At 42.1% G+C, this 19,115-nt stretch overlaps 1 protein-coding gene across 1 annotated transcript; it reads right to left on the reverse strand.

The window, feature by feature from the left end:
• Nucleotides 1-375: 375 nt before the first annotated feature.
• On the reverse strand, nucleotides 376-7,018 carry LOC139640367 (serine incorporator 1-like). The gene is made up of 10 exons (XM_071514559.1): nucleotides 6,888-7,018; nucleotides 5,398-5,559; nucleotides 4,426-4,613; nucleotides 4,144-4,223; nucleotides 3,411-3,548; nucleotides 2,392-2,561; nucleotides 1,841-1,931; nucleotides 1,461-1,605; nucleotides 1,053-1,265; nucleotides 376-788 (listed from the first exon to the last, which is right to left on the reverse strand). The coding sequence occupies exons 1-10, from the start codon at nucleotides 6,924-6,926 to the stop codon at nucleotides 650-652; spliced, it is 1,365 nt and encodes a 454-aa protein (XP_071370660.1). The 5' UTR covers nucleotides 6,927-7,018; the 3' UTR covers nucleotides 376-649.
• Nucleotides 7,019-19,115: the final 12,097 nt, after the last annotated feature.

A 19,115-nucleotide genomic window follows, 5' to 3' on the forward strand; every position in this document is an offset into this window, starting at 1 on the left:
ATTTTATCTTCTTCATATAAAAAGGCATGTAGTGCGCTTGATTTCAATATCGTGTAGCTCTAAGTATTCTTTTGTTTTTTTAAATGATGTGAGGTTAAAAATGGAATGTAATAGTTAAAGCTTCTTGAACAAAACAATCCTATGTTTCTGCAAAAGCCATAAAAACCAACGGTAACACTTTATAATGAGGGTCACTAAGTTAAGGGTTAGTTAATGCTTAATAAGCATTAACTAATGTGTCTGGTAATCATTTACTAATGGTGTTCATGTAAACTAAGGTATTAATTTATACATTATTTAATAGGCATCTTTATTAACTATTAAATAATGTATAAATTAATACCTTAGTTAACATGAACACATTAGTAAATTACACATTAGTTAACTCTTATTAAGCATTAACTAACCCTCAACTTAGTGACCCTTATTGTAAAGTGTTACCGAATCAACATTTGTCTTATGTGTAACCTGAGGCAAAGAGCGCTATCAACAAAAACATATCCCGATTCCATTTCTAATTTCAAAAATAAGAGTTCTAATCCGATCTAAAAAGAACCAACAGAGCAGATTTTAAAAAAAAAAAGCTAGAACTGTTCTGCTCTTTTCGGTGCAAATAAACAAGAGGCTCTTAGCTCCGGGTTAGGCGTTTTTAGCTGAACTCTCTGTCGGGGAGGACCAGCGGGGCCACCAGGGTCCAGAGGTACAGGCCAAGGCCGAGCCAGCTGGAGCAGATCTTCACCCAGACGGCCGGCATGGTGCTCCGCATGGCCTGGTAGTCGCTGTCCGGCCTGGGGGGGGGGGGATTGAGAACAAGAACGTGACTTAAGGAGCTGCTGACACACCTTAAAGAATTTCATTAGTCTGGCTTTCAGTGGAGAGTTTTAGTGTCCCATGATGGTCTAAATGCTGTTTCAGAGGCTTTGGCACCCTGATAAGAGTACAAATCTGGGGGGGAAACACTGGATACTTGGAATTTTTGGGGGGTCAAATGGTCCGAATCCGTTGCCATTTTTAAAGACCACTGTGAGTGAAAAAAGAAAAGAGACACTTACATGTACCAGTTGGTGAGGGTCATCATGATGTACAGCGAGGCCAGGAAGAGGCTGAAGTGGAAGAAGGAGTAGCTGTACGTGACGCCGTCCTCCTCGTTGTCCACGGCCCGGCGGACCCCGTCCTCGTCCGCCGCCTCGTGGTCGGCGGTCAGACCCTGGCCCTCCTCCGTCTGCATCAGCTTGTTCACCTGGGTGTTGTTGGAGGACCGGATGCTGTTGGGGGGGGGGGGGGGGACGAGAACTCTGGGTGTTACTGTTCCTATCTTTTCATCGGGTGCGGCGAACGTAAGAAGCCAATTTGCGGGTTGTCGGCTTCGAGAAAATGCCACAATGCCCACGATTCTCCCTGTGAAGGCGAATCGTGAACCCATCAGACAGAAGAAGACTTGCTGTGGTTAGGGTTATTACCTGGCGTAGAGAGTGCAGAAGAAGAAGATGACCAATCCCACGATGCCCTGCGCGTCCCACCACTGGACCTCGGCGGGATTGCGGGTGGGGGCCGGAGTCGGACCGCCGCCGACCAAGCTCAACAAGCTGGGGTTACACTGACGGTCTGAAGCGGGGGAACAAAAGAAAATACGTTGAGCGATAACAGCCGACGATACGACAGCAGGTCAATTTCCCAAATCAGAAATGGAACGGATTACACGAGTCTAGGCCCAAAAAAAATGCGTTCACGGAGTTTCCTTTTGTTTTCCAGCTGCGCCTTCCGCTAAGTCGCTAAAGTCTGACTCAAGGGTCTGGACCAAAATGCAATCGTGCGGCGACTCAGCATCATGGGGACTCACTGGGGTTGTTGGTCATGGCCGACCAGGTGACGTACATGGTGTAGAGGGAGATGAGGGAGGCTTGGAGCAGGCCGGAGCTGGGCTGGGCCTCCTGTGGAGAGATGACATGATGAAAATAAACAAGTCATCATCAGAACATTTGCATCCTCACTCGCTAGGTCAATCCTTGCTAATATAGATCATAGGGAGTGTAGTAGAGATAATAAAATGAATAGTGCTAGGAATCATCCACCTCCAATATGATGGATAAGATGCAGTTTGAGTACACATCTATTAAAGAATTGATCAATACTACAATGGTTGTCTATGGGAAGACCTTAACCTGAACTGATTCTATCTAATGAGACAGGATTGACAGGATTCCACACAAGTAAGCATGAATATTGGTATTATTATTTTAGTGCCCCATGGTCTAAAAGCTGTTTCAGAGGCTTTTCCATCCTGCCAAGAATACGAACACTGAATAAAATATCGGTATCAGCCTTCAGAAGCCATACTGGTAACCCTAAGTAATACGGGTAGAGGTACTGAAAAGAGGATGAGAACGTCACCTGGACTTTGGGCAGTATGGCCACGATGGAGACGACGATGCAGAATATGAGGTTGAGGCTGATGAAGACCTTGTGCTCCGTGCAGTCGTCAGGCTGGGTGTAGAACACGTAGAAAAGCACCACGGCGGCAAAGGCCAGGGCGTAGTGGACGAAGGTGAAGGACAGGAGAGCTGCCAGAGAAAACGAGAGCAAATGACATGGACTAGGATTAGTTCATTAGGATGCTGGACTTCTTATTAAATATCTGGTCCAGTCCAGTGTCGCCTACTGCTCATAATGACGGTTATGATGCAGTTTGATTGATTAGATATTTATTGTAGAATTGAGCAATACTACACTGGTTGTCTATGGGAGACATTTTGATCAGATTCCTCATAAGTATGCATGAATATGTTGTATTAGTAGTAGTAAAATTATTATTATCCTGGGTTTCAATGGAGAGTTTTAGTGCAGTGGTTCTCAACGTGGGGTCCGGGGACCACCAGGGGTCCTTGAGGGGGTTCCAGGGGGTCCACAGCAAACTGATGAATTGTTAAACTTAACACAATTAGAGAATGTAGAAGAATGACTGGTTTGATCATAGTTTCACTGTTATCTCTCTACCTACAATACAGATAGTGATGGAATTCTGGACAAAATCATATCTAACAATAAAAATATTCTCAGATTTGGGTCTGAGAGACAAAATCTCATCAAATGGGGGTCTGTGGCTCTAATATGGACTAAATTAAGGGTCCTTGATATGAAAAAGGTTGAGAATCACTGTTTTAGTGTCTCATGGTCTAAATTCTGCTTCTGTTTTTCCACCCTGACTAGTGAAAGTCTGGTGGAATTTTTGGAATTCTTTGAGATGAAATTGGTCAAATTTAAAGATAGTGATTATTGGTCTATAATAGCTTCAATCCAAAAACATCAGTATCGGCCTTCAAAAACAAATACTGGTCCAACTGGTTTGAACTTGCACTCGAAGGTTTATTGGTACACATGGAGAGTGTGCTGGCTGTGTCGGTGTAGTCTACCTGCGAACCAGCACTTTGAGTTCCCTTCCTCGGCCTTCTCCAGCCAAGACTGGTTCCAGGAGTGGGCGAAGTCCACCAGGAGGATGAGCTGGATGATGATGAAGACGAACGAGCCCACCACGCCGAAGTAGTACCACACTGGGACGAGACAAGAAAGTGCAAAATCCCTGTGTCCAGTATCATTTCGCCACCAAAACATTTAACAAAACTTTACCAAAACTGCCACCAAAGCTTATACATTGACTACATTTCGGGGGACAGAGTGGAGCAATGATGACGGACAATTCTTTAGTATTTGGTCAGTGTCACACATTAATAGACGTAGGTATAAGCTTAGAGCAGTGGTTCTCAAAGTGGGGTCCGGGGACCACCAGGGGTCTTTGAGGGGGTTCCAGGGGGTCCCCAGCAAATGATGAATTGTTAAACTTCACCATTATTTCATTTACAAGAAGTTAATACAATCAGAGAATGTAGAAGAATGACTGTTTTGATCATAATTTTACTGTCATCTCTCTACATACAATACAGATAGTCATGGAATTCTGGACAAAATCATATCTAACGATAAAAATATTCTCAAATTAGGGGTCCTTGATATGAAAAAGGTTGAGAATCACTGGCTTAGAGGGAACACTGAATGCTCCTGATGTGATTTCTCTTCAGTTACGATTCCAAATACATTCATTGCTCTCCCTCATAATGATAAAACTACAAGATCAAATTCGCTTCATACCTGTATTAAAGGTCCCATCTGGAATGAAGAACGCTCCCACAGTTATACCGACCAGTATGAGGAACTTGAAGAACCAGAAGCTGGGAAGACAAAAGCGAAGCTGTTCGGAGCACATCCAAAACAACCATCACCAACCATGTTTCCCCCCCCCCCCAAAGACAAAACACAAGTGAACACAATCGTGGAGGTGCAGTGCGCACATCTGGCCACCAGAGTGCGCCGTGCCCTCGCTGAACAGAGGCACGGCACCGGAAGCCGCAGTGTGCACAGAGCAGCACCGACCCGTTTTGGATGGAGGCTCGGGGGTCCTTGCTGCTGCGCACTCGGATCATGATGACGGAGAAGAGGAAGAAGAAGCAGGCCATGGCGAAGCACATGCGGTACACCGACTTGTAGCCGACGATGACGTCACAGTTCACCTTGTTCTCGATGCCGGGTATGGAGGTGCCCCCCACACAGAAGCCAGGAATCTGATCATGGGAAAGCAACGACAAGGGCAAAACAATAGGTCAGAAGACAGAACGGGTTTAGAGTATCTCGGAAAAAGAGACCCTCGATCTCAATGGGACTCCCTGGTGGAATAAATAATAACATAATCCATTCATCCTGTCCAACTGGTGTAGGGTGTCACTGTTGCTGGGCAAAAACCTTGTGACACCAATTTTGGCGACAGCCTCTTCATGTTTTTCATTTGAAATTAGTCATGACCCGGTGATACTCTGTGGGTCAGGACAACGTCATGACCCTTGGACCTCATGAAACCCTTTCAAAAGCTATAATTTCAAAGCTGCATGGTCGTCAACCCAGCTGTCAGTTTTTCACCTGACATCAGTAATATGCTAAATTGCTGTGTAGGTAGAGGTGCTGCAATTCCAATATTATATCCAAAATCCCTGTGTACATACAGTATATTGTAATCTTTCACATACTGTCTTTTCTCACCATGTCATATTCCTCTGATTGCTATATATTGCACACATATATAGTGATATTTTTATCATATTTATGAATTCACACATGTCTCTCCTGCTATTTGGCACATCTTGTCCAGTGCTGGAATCCAGATTTATTGCACATTTTCTACTTAATGTGGAACTGATGGTTGAGCATGTTAATTATCCCTCCTTTTCCTCTACTCTTATTTATATCCTATCTTCCTTTTGCTGTATCCTATTACTATTTGCTGCCGCAAAGGCCCGATTTCCCCCCCCCACCAAGCATCATGAAAGTTTCACCTCATCCGCTCTGAGCTACCTTTTTCAGGTGCGCCTCCATGCCCGGGAGGATCATGACGACCGACACCAGCGTCCCGAGCAGCAGCAGGAAGGAGAAGGCCAGCCGGCTCACGGTGGAGTTGTACGTCGAGGGACAGCATCCCGACAGGAGGCAGGGGGCCGAGCCGCACAGACACGACGCCTGGAGAGGGAGGAGAGAGTTACACGAGGATTCACGCTTTATGAAAGGATGAAACGAACAAAACTAAACATGAGTATACAACACAAGCCTCGGGTGTAAACGCTGCGGCCGTGACGAGGGGGGAATCCAGCTTCCACGGTTCAGAGAGTAAACTAACAGGCCTGCACCGGGGCTTATCCCCTGCAAAACGTTACGCTGGCTGCCTTGACAAGAAGCAACCCTTACAAAAATGAACTAATCCTATAATAAATTCTAGGTTACTATACAAGTATCACAGCCACGCTAAAAGTAAGTCCCAAATTAGAGGAAAATTATAGTGATGCCATAGGAGATTAAAAAATACTGTATATGGTCACTATAAACTCACTAATGAGTATATTTTCCTATGGCAATATTATTGCAATATTATAGTGATTTTTCCTTACGGAAGAGAAAAGTTCCTGAAATTGTTCTGCTCTTTATTTAATATTTGTCCGATTTTAAATAAAGTCAAGAGGATTAGGTAGAAATGAAATAACTTGTGTATAAGAATGATTATGATGGTCAGGTAAGGACAAAACACAGTGACGCATTAAGTCAAACCCGGAAATTATGGCTTTTTCGAGATACATTGAATATGTGTAATGTGGATCTATCAGACATACGGTTTGAGCTATTAAGCATATATTAATTATGAACCATTAATTGGACTACAGAGACGAATTCTGCCATAAGATGTCTGTACAAAAAGTTATCAGGCAAAACATATGGTAGCCCCGATAGGTTCCCTTCTCTTGGAGGGACTCCTCGCCAAACTCCATTCAGAAATCTGGGAATTCATTGCTACCTTGCATATTGCTAAACATACACACCTTTCTACAAGGTGTGTACGTTTAGCAATAAGACATTTTACGAATCATTAGGATCCAGTCTTCAATTCGGCATACATCTAATACAAAAGACACCACTTCTTTCAGCAAAATTCCAACTTTAAAGAGTTGAGTCGCAGCTTTCCCACCATTGTCTTCTGCCAAAAATAGACCGTGACGGGCGGTAGCGACAGTGTCAGTTCTAAAAGCTGAGATTTTTTGAGTGCTGCTTGGCCTCTCGGATGTATGCCGAATTTACCAGTAACGTTACATCCCAACGATTCAGTAGAAGTCTTAACTCGTGTTTAACGATGTACGTCCGTTTGCCGATAGCAGAGGTAAATAGCCAAATTCTTTTACGTGACTCTCTCTCCGTACAAAAACACGGCACGCACCTTGGCGTACTACCCGAGATTTTCTAAATACTTCATTTAAACCTACGGTACGCTACAGTATGACTCTTGGTTAATTTATACTTACACAGCTGGCAAGTGAACACAATGCCATACAAGCTCCCATTTTGTTTTAACTCCAAATCCCGATAAAAGTAAGAAAAACACAACTTGAAAAGTTCAGGAAGAAACTCAAGACTTTCTTCGAAATCAGTGTCAAGCTAGGAAGAATAAAAAGCCGGACATCCGGTCAGAGTTTTCAAAATAAAACCCTTATTGAAATGCCATACACCATAATACAATACAATTTTATCATTTGTGTCTATTTGTCAACTACAGTTTCACTCGGCATATGATCTAAAAATTCCATTGAGGATTTCTATAGGATTTTACTGTCGTGGACACCCCAGTATTTACGAATATATATATATTTTTTATGAATATATTCATTTTGTGCTTTTATTTTGAAGGCAAATTTACTAATCTTCCACTATTGTTGTGGCTAGTCTGACTCCTTGAGACTGACGCATCTGCGAGCTCAAACCTCCTTGGGTGTTCCTCGATTCTTCGTTTTGGGTTCTGTAATCCAACACCCTAAATGTGATTGGCTCAGAGAGACGTCACTCCAAATTTTTTGACCAATCGGGGGTTAACGTGCGAAAGAGAAAGCATACTCTTATTTCATCCCACACAAATACAAACACTTTTGACAACTAACAACCTTTCACGGAACGCATAGGCAATTATCTGGTTTTATTTATTGCCAGTTGTTAAAGGAAAACAAGGCTTGATTGGGACAAAATTAAGGCAACTTTATTAGGTATTATACCCTATGAATATATGTATATAATATTAAATATAATTATTATTATTAAATATAATAATATCCCTATAATGTCCCCATAGGGTCGTGTAGTGATCCTATCGTACTTTATGGTATTTTTAGCATCTATGTTTTATTCTACTATAGATTAAATATCATAAATATTCTAATAGGACATTCCTATATAATATAGTGACTTATAGTTTTTCTGTGATATTTCTATCATATAAGCCTGCTTCTAAATGTACTGGGCTCTATATGCCAGGAAGTGCATAACCCTCTACAGGATGTATTATGGATATGTTGTTGCCAATTGTAAGGTCTGCATAAGTAATAAATATTCATGCTCGGTGATTCACACATGCTGCTTGCCTTGAAATGAGGGCAGAGGCACCAGATGACTTCACTTTCTGTGGATACTTATGGGGAAAGTGGCTTTAATCTATTCTATACTATTCTATAATTCTGTAAGCAGAGAAAGTGGTCAGAATCCTGTTTAAAAACCAATCATAAAGTCCAATAAATCCACTATAATCTCACTATTACTCGTACTACAGACACACTATGAGTCCCCAAATGAATATTATAGGAATATCATTATAGAGTAAGATCTCTATAAACTCATGTGATTGTTAACAGTGTCAAGTGCATACAGTATGTGTAGTCACTGTATGTGTAGATATGCAAAATGACTAAAAAAAAATATATGATATAGTATATAGGAATATGTATTTCATAGGATATTTAATCTATTATAGGAGTATTATAGTGATACTATAACAGATAAAAGCACCATAAACTGCAATAGGGTCACTATTGAGTACCACAGACACAATGTAAGTCACTATATGAATGTTATTGGAATATTATAGATAAAAAATACCATAAGGTACAACAAAGTCACTATAAACTCCCTCTTGAGTACCACAGACACACTATAAGTCACTATAGGAATATTATAGGAATACCATAGGAGATACAAACACCATAAACTGTAATAGGGTCACTATTGAGTACCACAGACACACTGTAAGTCACTATAGGAATATTATAGGAATACCATAGGAGATAAAAACGCCATTAATTGAAATAGGGTCGCTATTGAGTACCACAGACACACTATAAGTCACTATAGGAATGTTATTGGAATATTATAGGAATAGCATAGATAGCCTACAAATAACATAAGATACAATAGAGTCACTATAAACTCACTATTGAGTACCACAGACACACTGTAAGTCACTATATGAATATTATAGGAATACCATAGGAGATAAAAACACCATAAACTGCAATAGGGTCGCTCTTGAGTACCACAGACACACTATAAGTCACTATAGGAATGTTATTGGAATATTATAGGAATACCATAGATAGAAAATACCATAAGGTACAACAGAGTCACTATAAACTCACTACCACAGACACACTGTAAGTCCCTATAGGAATATTGTAGCAGTGGAGGTGTGACAGTGGAAGGTCAGACGTTGCGTATAAAGCAGCAGGGGGCAGGTACCTCCATCTGCCGCTGTCTGCCCTTCAGACACACTGAAGCTGCTGCTCACCTTTGAATAATAACATTCAGATTCTGCACCTCCATTTTTCTCCATCCTATAAAGTGCCGCATCTCTTCATAGACCTCATATCCTAAATACATGAATCAGGTGATAATAGTTTTTTTTATGACAGTGTTATGACAATGTCACACCAGATGTTCATCCCTAGAAAAAAAAAACACTGTATTTCTATAATATTCCTCTAGGGACTCTGATAACAAACAGATGAGTTTATAGAAACCTATGTTATTCCTATAATATTCATAGTGTGTTTGTGGTACTCAATAATGAGTTTACAGTGACCTTATCATACAGGTATGATATGGCATTTCTCCTATAGTATCACCATAATATTCCCATAATGCTCTTATGAGTTTATAGTGACCTTATGTACGTTATGGCGTCTTAAAACGCATGTACAGCCGTGTAGTAGTAGTTGTAGTAGTAGTATTCGTCACTTGGAACGAACTAGTGATGGCTGATATCAAATAAACATAAAATAATTCATGAATATATGCAGAGAAGACTAGCTTAGGTAAAACAGCCTGTTGATTGACACGCCTCGAGCTCCCTCTCCTTGATGGAAACACTTCAACACTGGGCAACGCTGCGACTATTTTTAGGTGGCAGTACGCGCAATGTGTCGTAGTCCTGTGTTCTGTTCTTTAATATAAATGCAATTATTGATTTGTATGACGTATATCCTACTAACTGAGCGATTGCGTTCGATAAAATGGTAAAAAGGAGAGCTAATTTCTGAATATTTTGAGTGTATGGATGTGGTGCACCCCTTACTAACACGGTAATGGTACAAACCTCGTCAGTAGCGGCGACAAGACAGCCAGAGTTAGCAAGAATGATACAGGAAGTTGTACGATTCTGCCTTCAAAATAAAAGCGTAAAATGTGTCACTTGACAATACTACCACCACCACTGCAACTACTACTACTATTATTATTACAGTTCTACTACTACTACTACTGCTGCTGCTACTACTACTAATAATAATAATAATATCAATAAAGTCTTGGGTGTACAGAACAATAACATTTGTAATAAAGTATTTTTGAATTATTGGAGTAGTGAAACTTTAGCTGAAATCGATAGGCTACTAAAGGATTATATTATATTATGCTGCATGGTATTTCCTGATGAAAGCGTGCCTCGTGGATTTAAATCTAAGGCTAAAAATATACATTTAGATGACTTAAACACAAATAACACCAGGAAATAAACAGGGACGTGTACTATGTATTTATCTTTTTTTATTTTTATTTTTTTTAAAGGAAAGTCCATTTTAATCCATAACAGTGACAGAATTCTTATAGGCTATAGATAGAGCCTAGATAGATCCTACAGAATGTATATATATAAATGTGTGTATATATATAGCCTACATTTTAAAGTTGTAATTTATTTTCCTACTGCATATATTTCATATTTTTATATATTGTCATATCTCACATAGCCTATTCACTTTTTTTTTAAATATTTTACTATTTGTTTTACTCCTGTTTTGTGCACCCTGCCAACACCCTCTTCATTTCATAATTTCCATTCTTTTATTTCTAATACACTGTTACATTCTTATTTAGGCCTATATAATATTTTTTTCTTTGCTGTAACTTATTTCTTACTGCTGCTGCAATAATCCAATTTGCCCACAGACATCATTATAGTTTAATCTAATCTTACATTTTCTTATCTCACATGCACTTAAAACAGACAAATCCTACACTTTTATTTTGAAGGCCAAATCGCCTCATTTCCTGTAACAGCCCGGCTAGCTCTGTCGGACTTGACGCTCCTCCCTGAGCGTGAACGCACATTGAAGTGAACGGGGGAGCGTCGGTGCGGGCTCGCCTCTATACTAAATCCACCATGCCCGGGAGCCGCCAGTGTCAGCTGTAATGAGCCAGCTCGCTGTGTTTCACCAGACGGACTCCCTGACACTCCGCAGCTTCTTCTTCTTCGCGTCCCTGGAGAACATGGTGGCCGGCGGATAGCTGCAACTTTGGACTCCTTGGTTTTTCCTTGGCAAAGCGCGTGAACCAGTTGGTGAGTGATCCGCTCCATCGTTGCGCACATACTGTCTAACCTGCTCTACTCCACAGGTAGGAGATCAAACGGTGCTCATACATATCGAGCAGCTTTCCACAATGCTGCTGATACCCGCTGGTTGTAATAGAGCCTCATTTATAGGCGTGTTGGGAAGAATCAGCGGGGCTTCATCTGCACTGAAATTATCCGAAATTCAAAATAACAGCAGCAACAGCGCGAGCGGCAAAAACAGCAATAACAAATCCTCAGGTGATCCAATTTAGCGAGTGCAACTATTCCTAGGCATCACCTGCACGCATCCTAAGGTCTGACATAACTGTCGCACATTTCTAGGCACAGGCCGACAGTAGGCTACAGTCACCTACAGTTGGCCTACCTGTCACCTCCAAACGGGCCGGACTGAATCAACAGCATTGTGTAAACCCTGTCATCTGTTCAAATTTAATTGCAGGCCTCCAACAATGAGCTCGGGTCGGGTGAACATTGTGTTGTGGCAGCTCTCCTATCGGCTACAGGCTCATAGGCAGTGGTGGTGGTGGGTTTATTAAAAGGTGGGTGAACTGTGACCTTCAGTCTCTGATCAACAACCGCCAGTATCAACTAAAATCTATTCTATTAACAGAAAGGTATCCATTTATGCCCCCCTCCCCCCCCTCCCTCCCCTTAAAAGACCCTATATCCTCATACAACTTAGGCCTATCAGTTTGACACTGCTTAGCCTACTATGATGACTCCTATGATTTTACATCATATCTAGTCATGCCAGCCCGAAAAAGGTGGGTAAACACTATCTCACGATATGATTCGATACACAATATGGGGTTCACGATTCGATGCAACCACGATATAATGTAATAAGTAGAAGTTCAATGACAACAAAGTGTGACTGCAGAATTATGTTTATGTCTGAGCCACAAATCGTTCTAGCGATGGTACTGGCTTGCTAGAATGTAGGCTAAACAATTAAATAATGTGAAAATGTCATTACAAAGTGCAAATAATGTAATTTGGATGGAGAGCTTGTGGAATTGTGATGGGCAAGCCTCCCATTTGTGATTACTACACTAGAATATAATGTAGCCAATATCGCGATTTTGTTTTCTGGCCCACAATATAGGCTATTGCCACATTTTTGTATTGCGATATATTGAATTTTGATATATCATCCCAACTCTAGTAAACAGTAGAGTTCGACCAATATGGGTTTTTTAAGGCCTATACCGATACTGTCAGACCTTAGTCGCCAATTGCGGATATATTGTACCAGTATTCAATATTTGTAAGTATTCAGTGTTTTCCCCCAGAATTATATTTGCATCAGGGTGGAAAATCCTCTGAAACAGCATTTAAATCATGATGGGACACTAAAACTCTCCATTGAAAACGAGACTAATGAAATTCTTAAATTGTTGGCAGCTCTCTAAGGCTGGGTGACTCACCACACATATTCAATGGTAGAAAAACTCCGAGATTCATTAGACATTTAGGCATTTAAATTAAGAATGAATTTACAAAAAAAACATAATTGAACAATTTAGGCTTGGGCAATATCCAAAATTTAATATCGCTTTAATATGTTGTTGTTTTTTTGTGGTATTTTATTGTATTTCCTCTAAGTTACATCAAATTTCTAGGCTATTAATAATATTTTTTATTATCATTATTATTATTATTTGTAGTAGTAGTTGTAATAGCTTAGATATTTTGATTTTTACAATACTGCAGAAAACATCTCGATATTCGATATTATCAAATGTCAGTCCAGACCTAGAACAATTAAATGAACACATTTAATGGGCAAAGAAAATCAAATGTCATGTCAGGTTTTCCAGACTGTTTTTCTGTAGCTGTGGTCATGGGAACCTCCATCATAGGGCTGAACAATTAATCGAAATTTTATCAAAATCGCAATATGGCCTACTGCAATTTTCAAATTGCAGGAGGCGCAATATTTGTCAAAGGCGAAATGTGTGTTAAAATAGCATTTTAAATGAAATATTGTGGTGCTGCAGAGATGTCCTGGCCTACACATCTTATTCTACAGACTTAAGAAAACATCTTTGTTTGGTACAGATCCCCGCAAAAATCACACCATAATCATTTTAATACATTTTTCAATGAAAATGAGAATAATGATGTAAAAATGATCATTCCCTCTAATATCGCAAATCATATCGCAATTGCAGTATCAGTCAAAATAATCGCAATTAGATATTTTTTCAAAGTCGTTCAACCCTAATCAGAGGTGGACGACACTGACCGGCCGATATCCAGTATTTCATACAAGGCCAATATCGGCAAACCCATATATCTGTCTAACCCTCCCTAAGAATCTAGGTAAAGTGAGTGTAGGTGGGTTCACCCTCCGCTACATCCCTGCCCACAGGACAGCATACATTGACATTCAGCCAAAGTGCCTTCCAGATGTGCGCAAAGGCCCTCGAACACCCGTTAGTCAGTACGGTTGGGTGAGCGGGGAACGGAAATGTTCCCCCCGACCAAGAAGGGCAGAAATGTAAAACACGCGCCGAGGCATCTGTCCTCCTGGATGTATGAGCTGTGTTTGCTCTCCGTTCCTGTCATCCCTATAATCTGTCTGTTCTCACACTTGTTGTGTAGCGCGTCAACCCGGGGATACAAAATGTCAAGCAAGGAAAAGTGAAGCCTGGGGGTCTATGGGGGGGCGGTTCATCTGAGCAGCAACACCTCCCTGTTTTTTTTTTGTATTCCCTGTAGCCTCAAGCCACTTCTCTTAGAGATCGCCTGTCAATCGAACAGTGTGGGCGGAGCTTGGATTTTGCTGTCGGCGAAGTTTGAGTTTCCGTAGGTGGCGCTCTCTTCTTTGTCTGTTCCGGCACGGTGGCTATCGCCGCTCATGCTAACTACTTCTTCAGTTCTTCTTCTATTGATTCCAAACACACCGCTAAAATAAAACGCATCACTTCCTGTGCGGCAGAGGATTTTGCCCAGGAAAGACCTACCAGACACCGGGAGTTTAGAACAGCAAATGTAAAAGATTTCTTGAACTGGCTATAGGTTGAAGCAATATTGTGTTATATCAATCAGTTAGAGAGCTGGTTATGGTTATTACTTTGAGTCGGCCTATAAATATTATGTTATCACCCTGAACTCTGGGTAAAATGGTATTTGAGGTAAAGCAGTTACCCCACTTTTCCAAAAGCTCTGGGATCAGCAGATGAAAGACAAACTAGCAAACGAACGCTTTAAAATGGGTTTTGAGGAAGGGAGAAGCGGCACTTGTACTTCTTATTGAACTCAGTTTGTCGTTTAATATTTGACGGTAATATATGAAGGTACTTTGACCCCTGGCGTCATTGCTCTCTGCCGTCACTGTCGGTTGAATCACCCGGCTTCCTATCATCCGTCCTCCCCTCCACAGCTTGCTTTTTTCTTCTCGGAAATCACGCTTCACGTCACTATGTGTTAAGACGGATGATTCCGGAGTCCCAGAGGTGCAGGCCTTTGTTGCTCAGTCTTTTATCGCTGACCCTCTGAACAGTCTCCGTCGGGTTTATCTTTATCTTTCAGATGCCAAGGAGCAAAGGCTGCCTGTGTAATCAGTAATCAAGGTGAACGTTTTACCTGTAAAAATCAGCCGATCAGCTTATCCTGATCTCCCATCTAAGGCAGTTTCCTCCATTAAAGAGCCCAGAGGCAGATCGGTAAACCGGTGGTGGATTTCAAGCAGGGTTTTCGACCGACATGGGTGACCGATTTTGATATTTTCGTATTGATGCTGCCAATAGCCGATATCTTGTGTCGCGATTCGGTTTCATTTGGACATCTTTCATACCAGAAAATTCCACAGATAACAGGTATTCAGTGCTTTTTTTGTCAATTTTATTCTTGTCAAAAGCTCATGAAATGGCATTTAGTCCATCATGGGACACGAAAACAGGGAGGAGCCTCCATCATATCAGAGGTAGACGACACTGACTGGCTGATATCCAATATGTAATAAAACACCAATATTGGTCCGATGCATATATCAGTCTAAGCCTAGTTTGAAGTAATTATTACTTTGTACAAACAACACTTCCCTCTCCTTCCCCCCCCCGGAGCCTGATAGAGTCTTCCAGAAGCAAAGTGGAGAAGCGATCCAGTCGCCATTACAACTTCCATCCTGCACTGTTGTCACTGAGAGAGTCCGCCTACACTTTGCGAAGTCCCTGTTTACCTTAGCAGTGCACCGAGCTACCAAATAATGCATTACCCCCCCCCCACCCCCCACTCCCTAACAACACATACACACACACACGTGCTCTCTTTCGTTGAGTTTTTATCAAACTATTCTCTGCATCTGCAGTCTACCGTAAAATTGCTTTTGAGGGCGGAAGAAAAAAAAAAAAGTGTTGTTCACATATGAAATGTGGATCGCTGCAGCAAGATAAATGGCTATCTGTCGCCTGTCACTTATAATTTTCCCACCCAGCAGCCAATTCAATTCCCATTGATTTGGGGCCTTGCCACTTTGAGGATGGAAATAACCATTTTGCGGGGCTAAATGCTAGTCATTCATTATTCCTCTGTATTGACCAGTGACCTATGCGAGTTTCGTCCGAGTCGGTGCTTCTGTAAAGCCCATTGCCCTTTACCGTGACCTATGGTCGGCTGCCATTTGCCATGGCTACTTTCATCTTCCCGCTATTAAAACGTGTCAGTCAAGGCTTTCCCCGGCTCGGCTCTCGAGGAATAAAAAAAAAACATCAGACGGACATGTTTTCCAGGCGTGTAGAGGACGGACGATGATAATGGGGAACTTCCCAGGGCTTAAAGACCTCCGGCCAGGTGCCTGATTTCCGGTGTTACACCGAATTTGGTGACCCATCAGATTCTGTGACCTGCCCTGATTTTCTTAACCTAACCCCAACCATCTCACTCCTCATGCCTAAACCTAACCAACCTAACCAACACTGCTGAAGAATCTGATGGGTCACCAAATACAGTAGAACACCGGCATATGGATGTTTTAGATTCACCCAAAATTTTTGGAAAAAAAAAAAAAAAAAAAAATCACTCCACGTGGGTTTTTGTTTTTGATGTGTTTTATCCAATCATATTCAGCGAAGCAAAGCAATATTTTACATTTACCAATGGAATGTGAGCAAGTTTTTTTTTTTATCCAATGAACAGCAAGCTACTTTCTATCACAATGTAGCACCGATTCCGTGGTGTAGCACAGCTGCAATATGGAAACAAAGTTTATGAAAGCTGGTGAAGATACACACGTCACTGAGACAGGAGTAAAAAACAAACGGCGATGATTTCCGCATTTTTTTTTTTTTGTTCCAGGTGACCCCTGGGGGGGGCTCCACAGTTATCCTTATTGCACTAGGTTTATAGATTAATAATGCTGTGTGTTGAATATTGATTAATTCAGCACAGAAATGTGTCAATTGTTTTGGTTGTTCTTGTTATTGGACTAGTTTCATAGAGAATCAGTCAGTAACATTTCAGGCTCAGAATGTTTTTTTTGCTTTAAGCCCTGGGGAACAGAGAGGACCTATTCCTCTAAGACGGAGCTGGCTGTGTTAGACTGTTCTGACCTCAATCCCCCCCCCCCCCCCCCCCTCCCAACACTCCATGCCCATTTTCCCAGCAGCCCGGCCTGGCGAGGGGCGGGCGGGGGGGGGGTGGTGGGGTGGCAGCATAACTCAATAGGCTGGAGCTTACAGCCCCCCCCCGTTGCCTCTGACCCGGCTCTATGGGAGAGGACTGTGGATTCTCAATGTCATCTCTCCTGCTGGAAGCCTCTCCATACTGATTAGAAGGGAGAGGAACAGTAGGTGAGATGGGATGGTCTCCTCTATGGAGACAAAAGACTTTTTTTTGTCATTCCCCCGAGCAGCCGTTCAACCCGCAGATCGCCGACCTTTTCGGTATATCAGACGCACAGCGGAATCGGGTGCTCCCTTCTCCCCTCATAATTAGCACACGGAATTTCATCTGTCCTAGGGAACGAGCGCGACGCGTGGCTCCATCTGAAACGCCTTTGTCGGACATTAACCGTCTGAAGAGCTCATTCTGCTGATTGCCAGATGGAGAGGCTGTGAGAGGGTGAATCGCAGTTCAATGGGGACTGTCAATTCCGTTTTTTTTCACTGAAAATGCGACATTAGGCACACGTTGGCGGCTCCGAATGGCAGCGAGTGGCAACTGTTTGGAAATGTTGACCTTCAACAGCCAGAGATGGAAATAGTCTTCTCTCTATTGCTTGTCAACAGGACAGCTCACCCTCCTGTCTGTTGAGGCGAGTCTGTACTATCGATTTCAGAGGGGTTTTGCCGATTTCTCTGCCGACATTGCCTCAGGCGACTTCGCACACCGGTGGCTCCGAACTAGGGCTGGGTGATATGGACGATACACGATATATATCTCGGTATTTTCTACGAAGTAGGCTAAATGTTCAGTTGTAAGTCAAAGCCACATGTGAGATGTCACAAGCACTTTCATTAAAACAAGACTGTGATCAAAATAAAATGCAAAGACAGGGTTTCCTTCCCTGTTTTAGAACAGTCTGGTAAGTTCAGAAAATTACATCACTTTATTGTAATGCAGCCTTTAAAACCAGGAAAAGACAACACTTATGCCATATCACGATATTACGATATCCAAAATCTAAGACGATATCTAGTCTCATATCACGATATCGATATAATATCGATATATCGCCCAGCCCTACTGGGCTGCGAGAGGCAACTTTGTTTTTTTGAAAAATCGGAACTTCAACGTGATCACCGTGTGACATCAGTGAACGACCCCCGGGGCCGGTCTGTGACGCTTCATGCCAAAAAGACACCAAAGAGACGAGAGAGAGAGAGAGAGGAGAAAGATCTAGTCTGGTTTTTCTGTTCTGTTCAGGAGACAGTTTGGTTTTTACAAGTGCTGAGAGATGTGTGTGTCTCGGCCGATGCCCCCCCCCCCCCCCACACACACACACACACACACCCCCTTTGCCAGGGTTGTTGTCGCAGACTGCCAGAGGCCCACGGGTGCCAGCCAGCATGAGAGAGCGGCACGTGCGGCCCACAGCCACCCGTGACAGTGACAAGTCGAGTTCAGAGAGCGCCCCCGGGGAGGACGGCAGCCTCGGATCCCCTCTTAAAAAGACAAAGAGGCTCTGGGCGGTGACGTGCGGTTGTTGTTGTTATTGTTGATGGCAGCACATGTATTGGACATGTGTGAGACGTACGGCAGATTTATTTGATTTTTTTTTTCTCTCGTCCGTACTGCAGCTGCTGGGGTTCGACCAGCAGGGGTTTTTGAAGGCTGATCCCTAAGTTTTTGGATTGCCACTAGTGGATCATCAGTATTTTTAAACTGACTAATTTTCATGTTACAACTTTTCCTGAAGTATTCCTAAATCCTAAACATGCCTACATACTTTTCTAAACTAAAGTATTTCCTAAAGTATTAAAGTTTCCCCCATAATTCTATTCTTGTCAGGGTAGAAAAGCCTTTGAAATGACCCCTAATTTAGTCCACATTAGAGCCACGGACCCCCACTTGATGAGTGATGAATATTTTTATTGTTAGATATGATTTTGATCCAGAATTCCATGACTGTCTGTATTGTAAGTAGAGAGATAACAGTGAAACTATGATCAAAACTGTCATTCTTCTACGTTCTCTAACTGTGTTAACTTCTTGTAAATGAAATAATGGTGAACTTTAACAATTCATCAATTTGCTGGGGACCCCCTGGAACTCCCTCAAGGGGACCCCTGGTGGTCCCCGGACCCCACGTTGAGAACCACTGATTTAGACCATCATGGGACACTAAAACTTCTTTATTCATGCATACGTGTGTGTAGAACCAATTCAGGTCAAGGTCTTCCCACAGACAACCAGT

This window comes from Centroberyx affinis, unplaced genomic scaffold, assembly GCF_046629955.1.
Source record: "Centroberyx affinis isolate AG114_WGS23_722 - 3 ecotype Tasmania unplaced genomic scaffold, CSIRO-AGI_Caff_v1 ptg009216l_1, whole genome shotgun sequence".
NCBI classification, from domain to species: Eukaryota; Metazoa; Chordata; class Actinopteri; order Beryciformes; family Berycidae; genus Centroberyx; species Centroberyx affinis.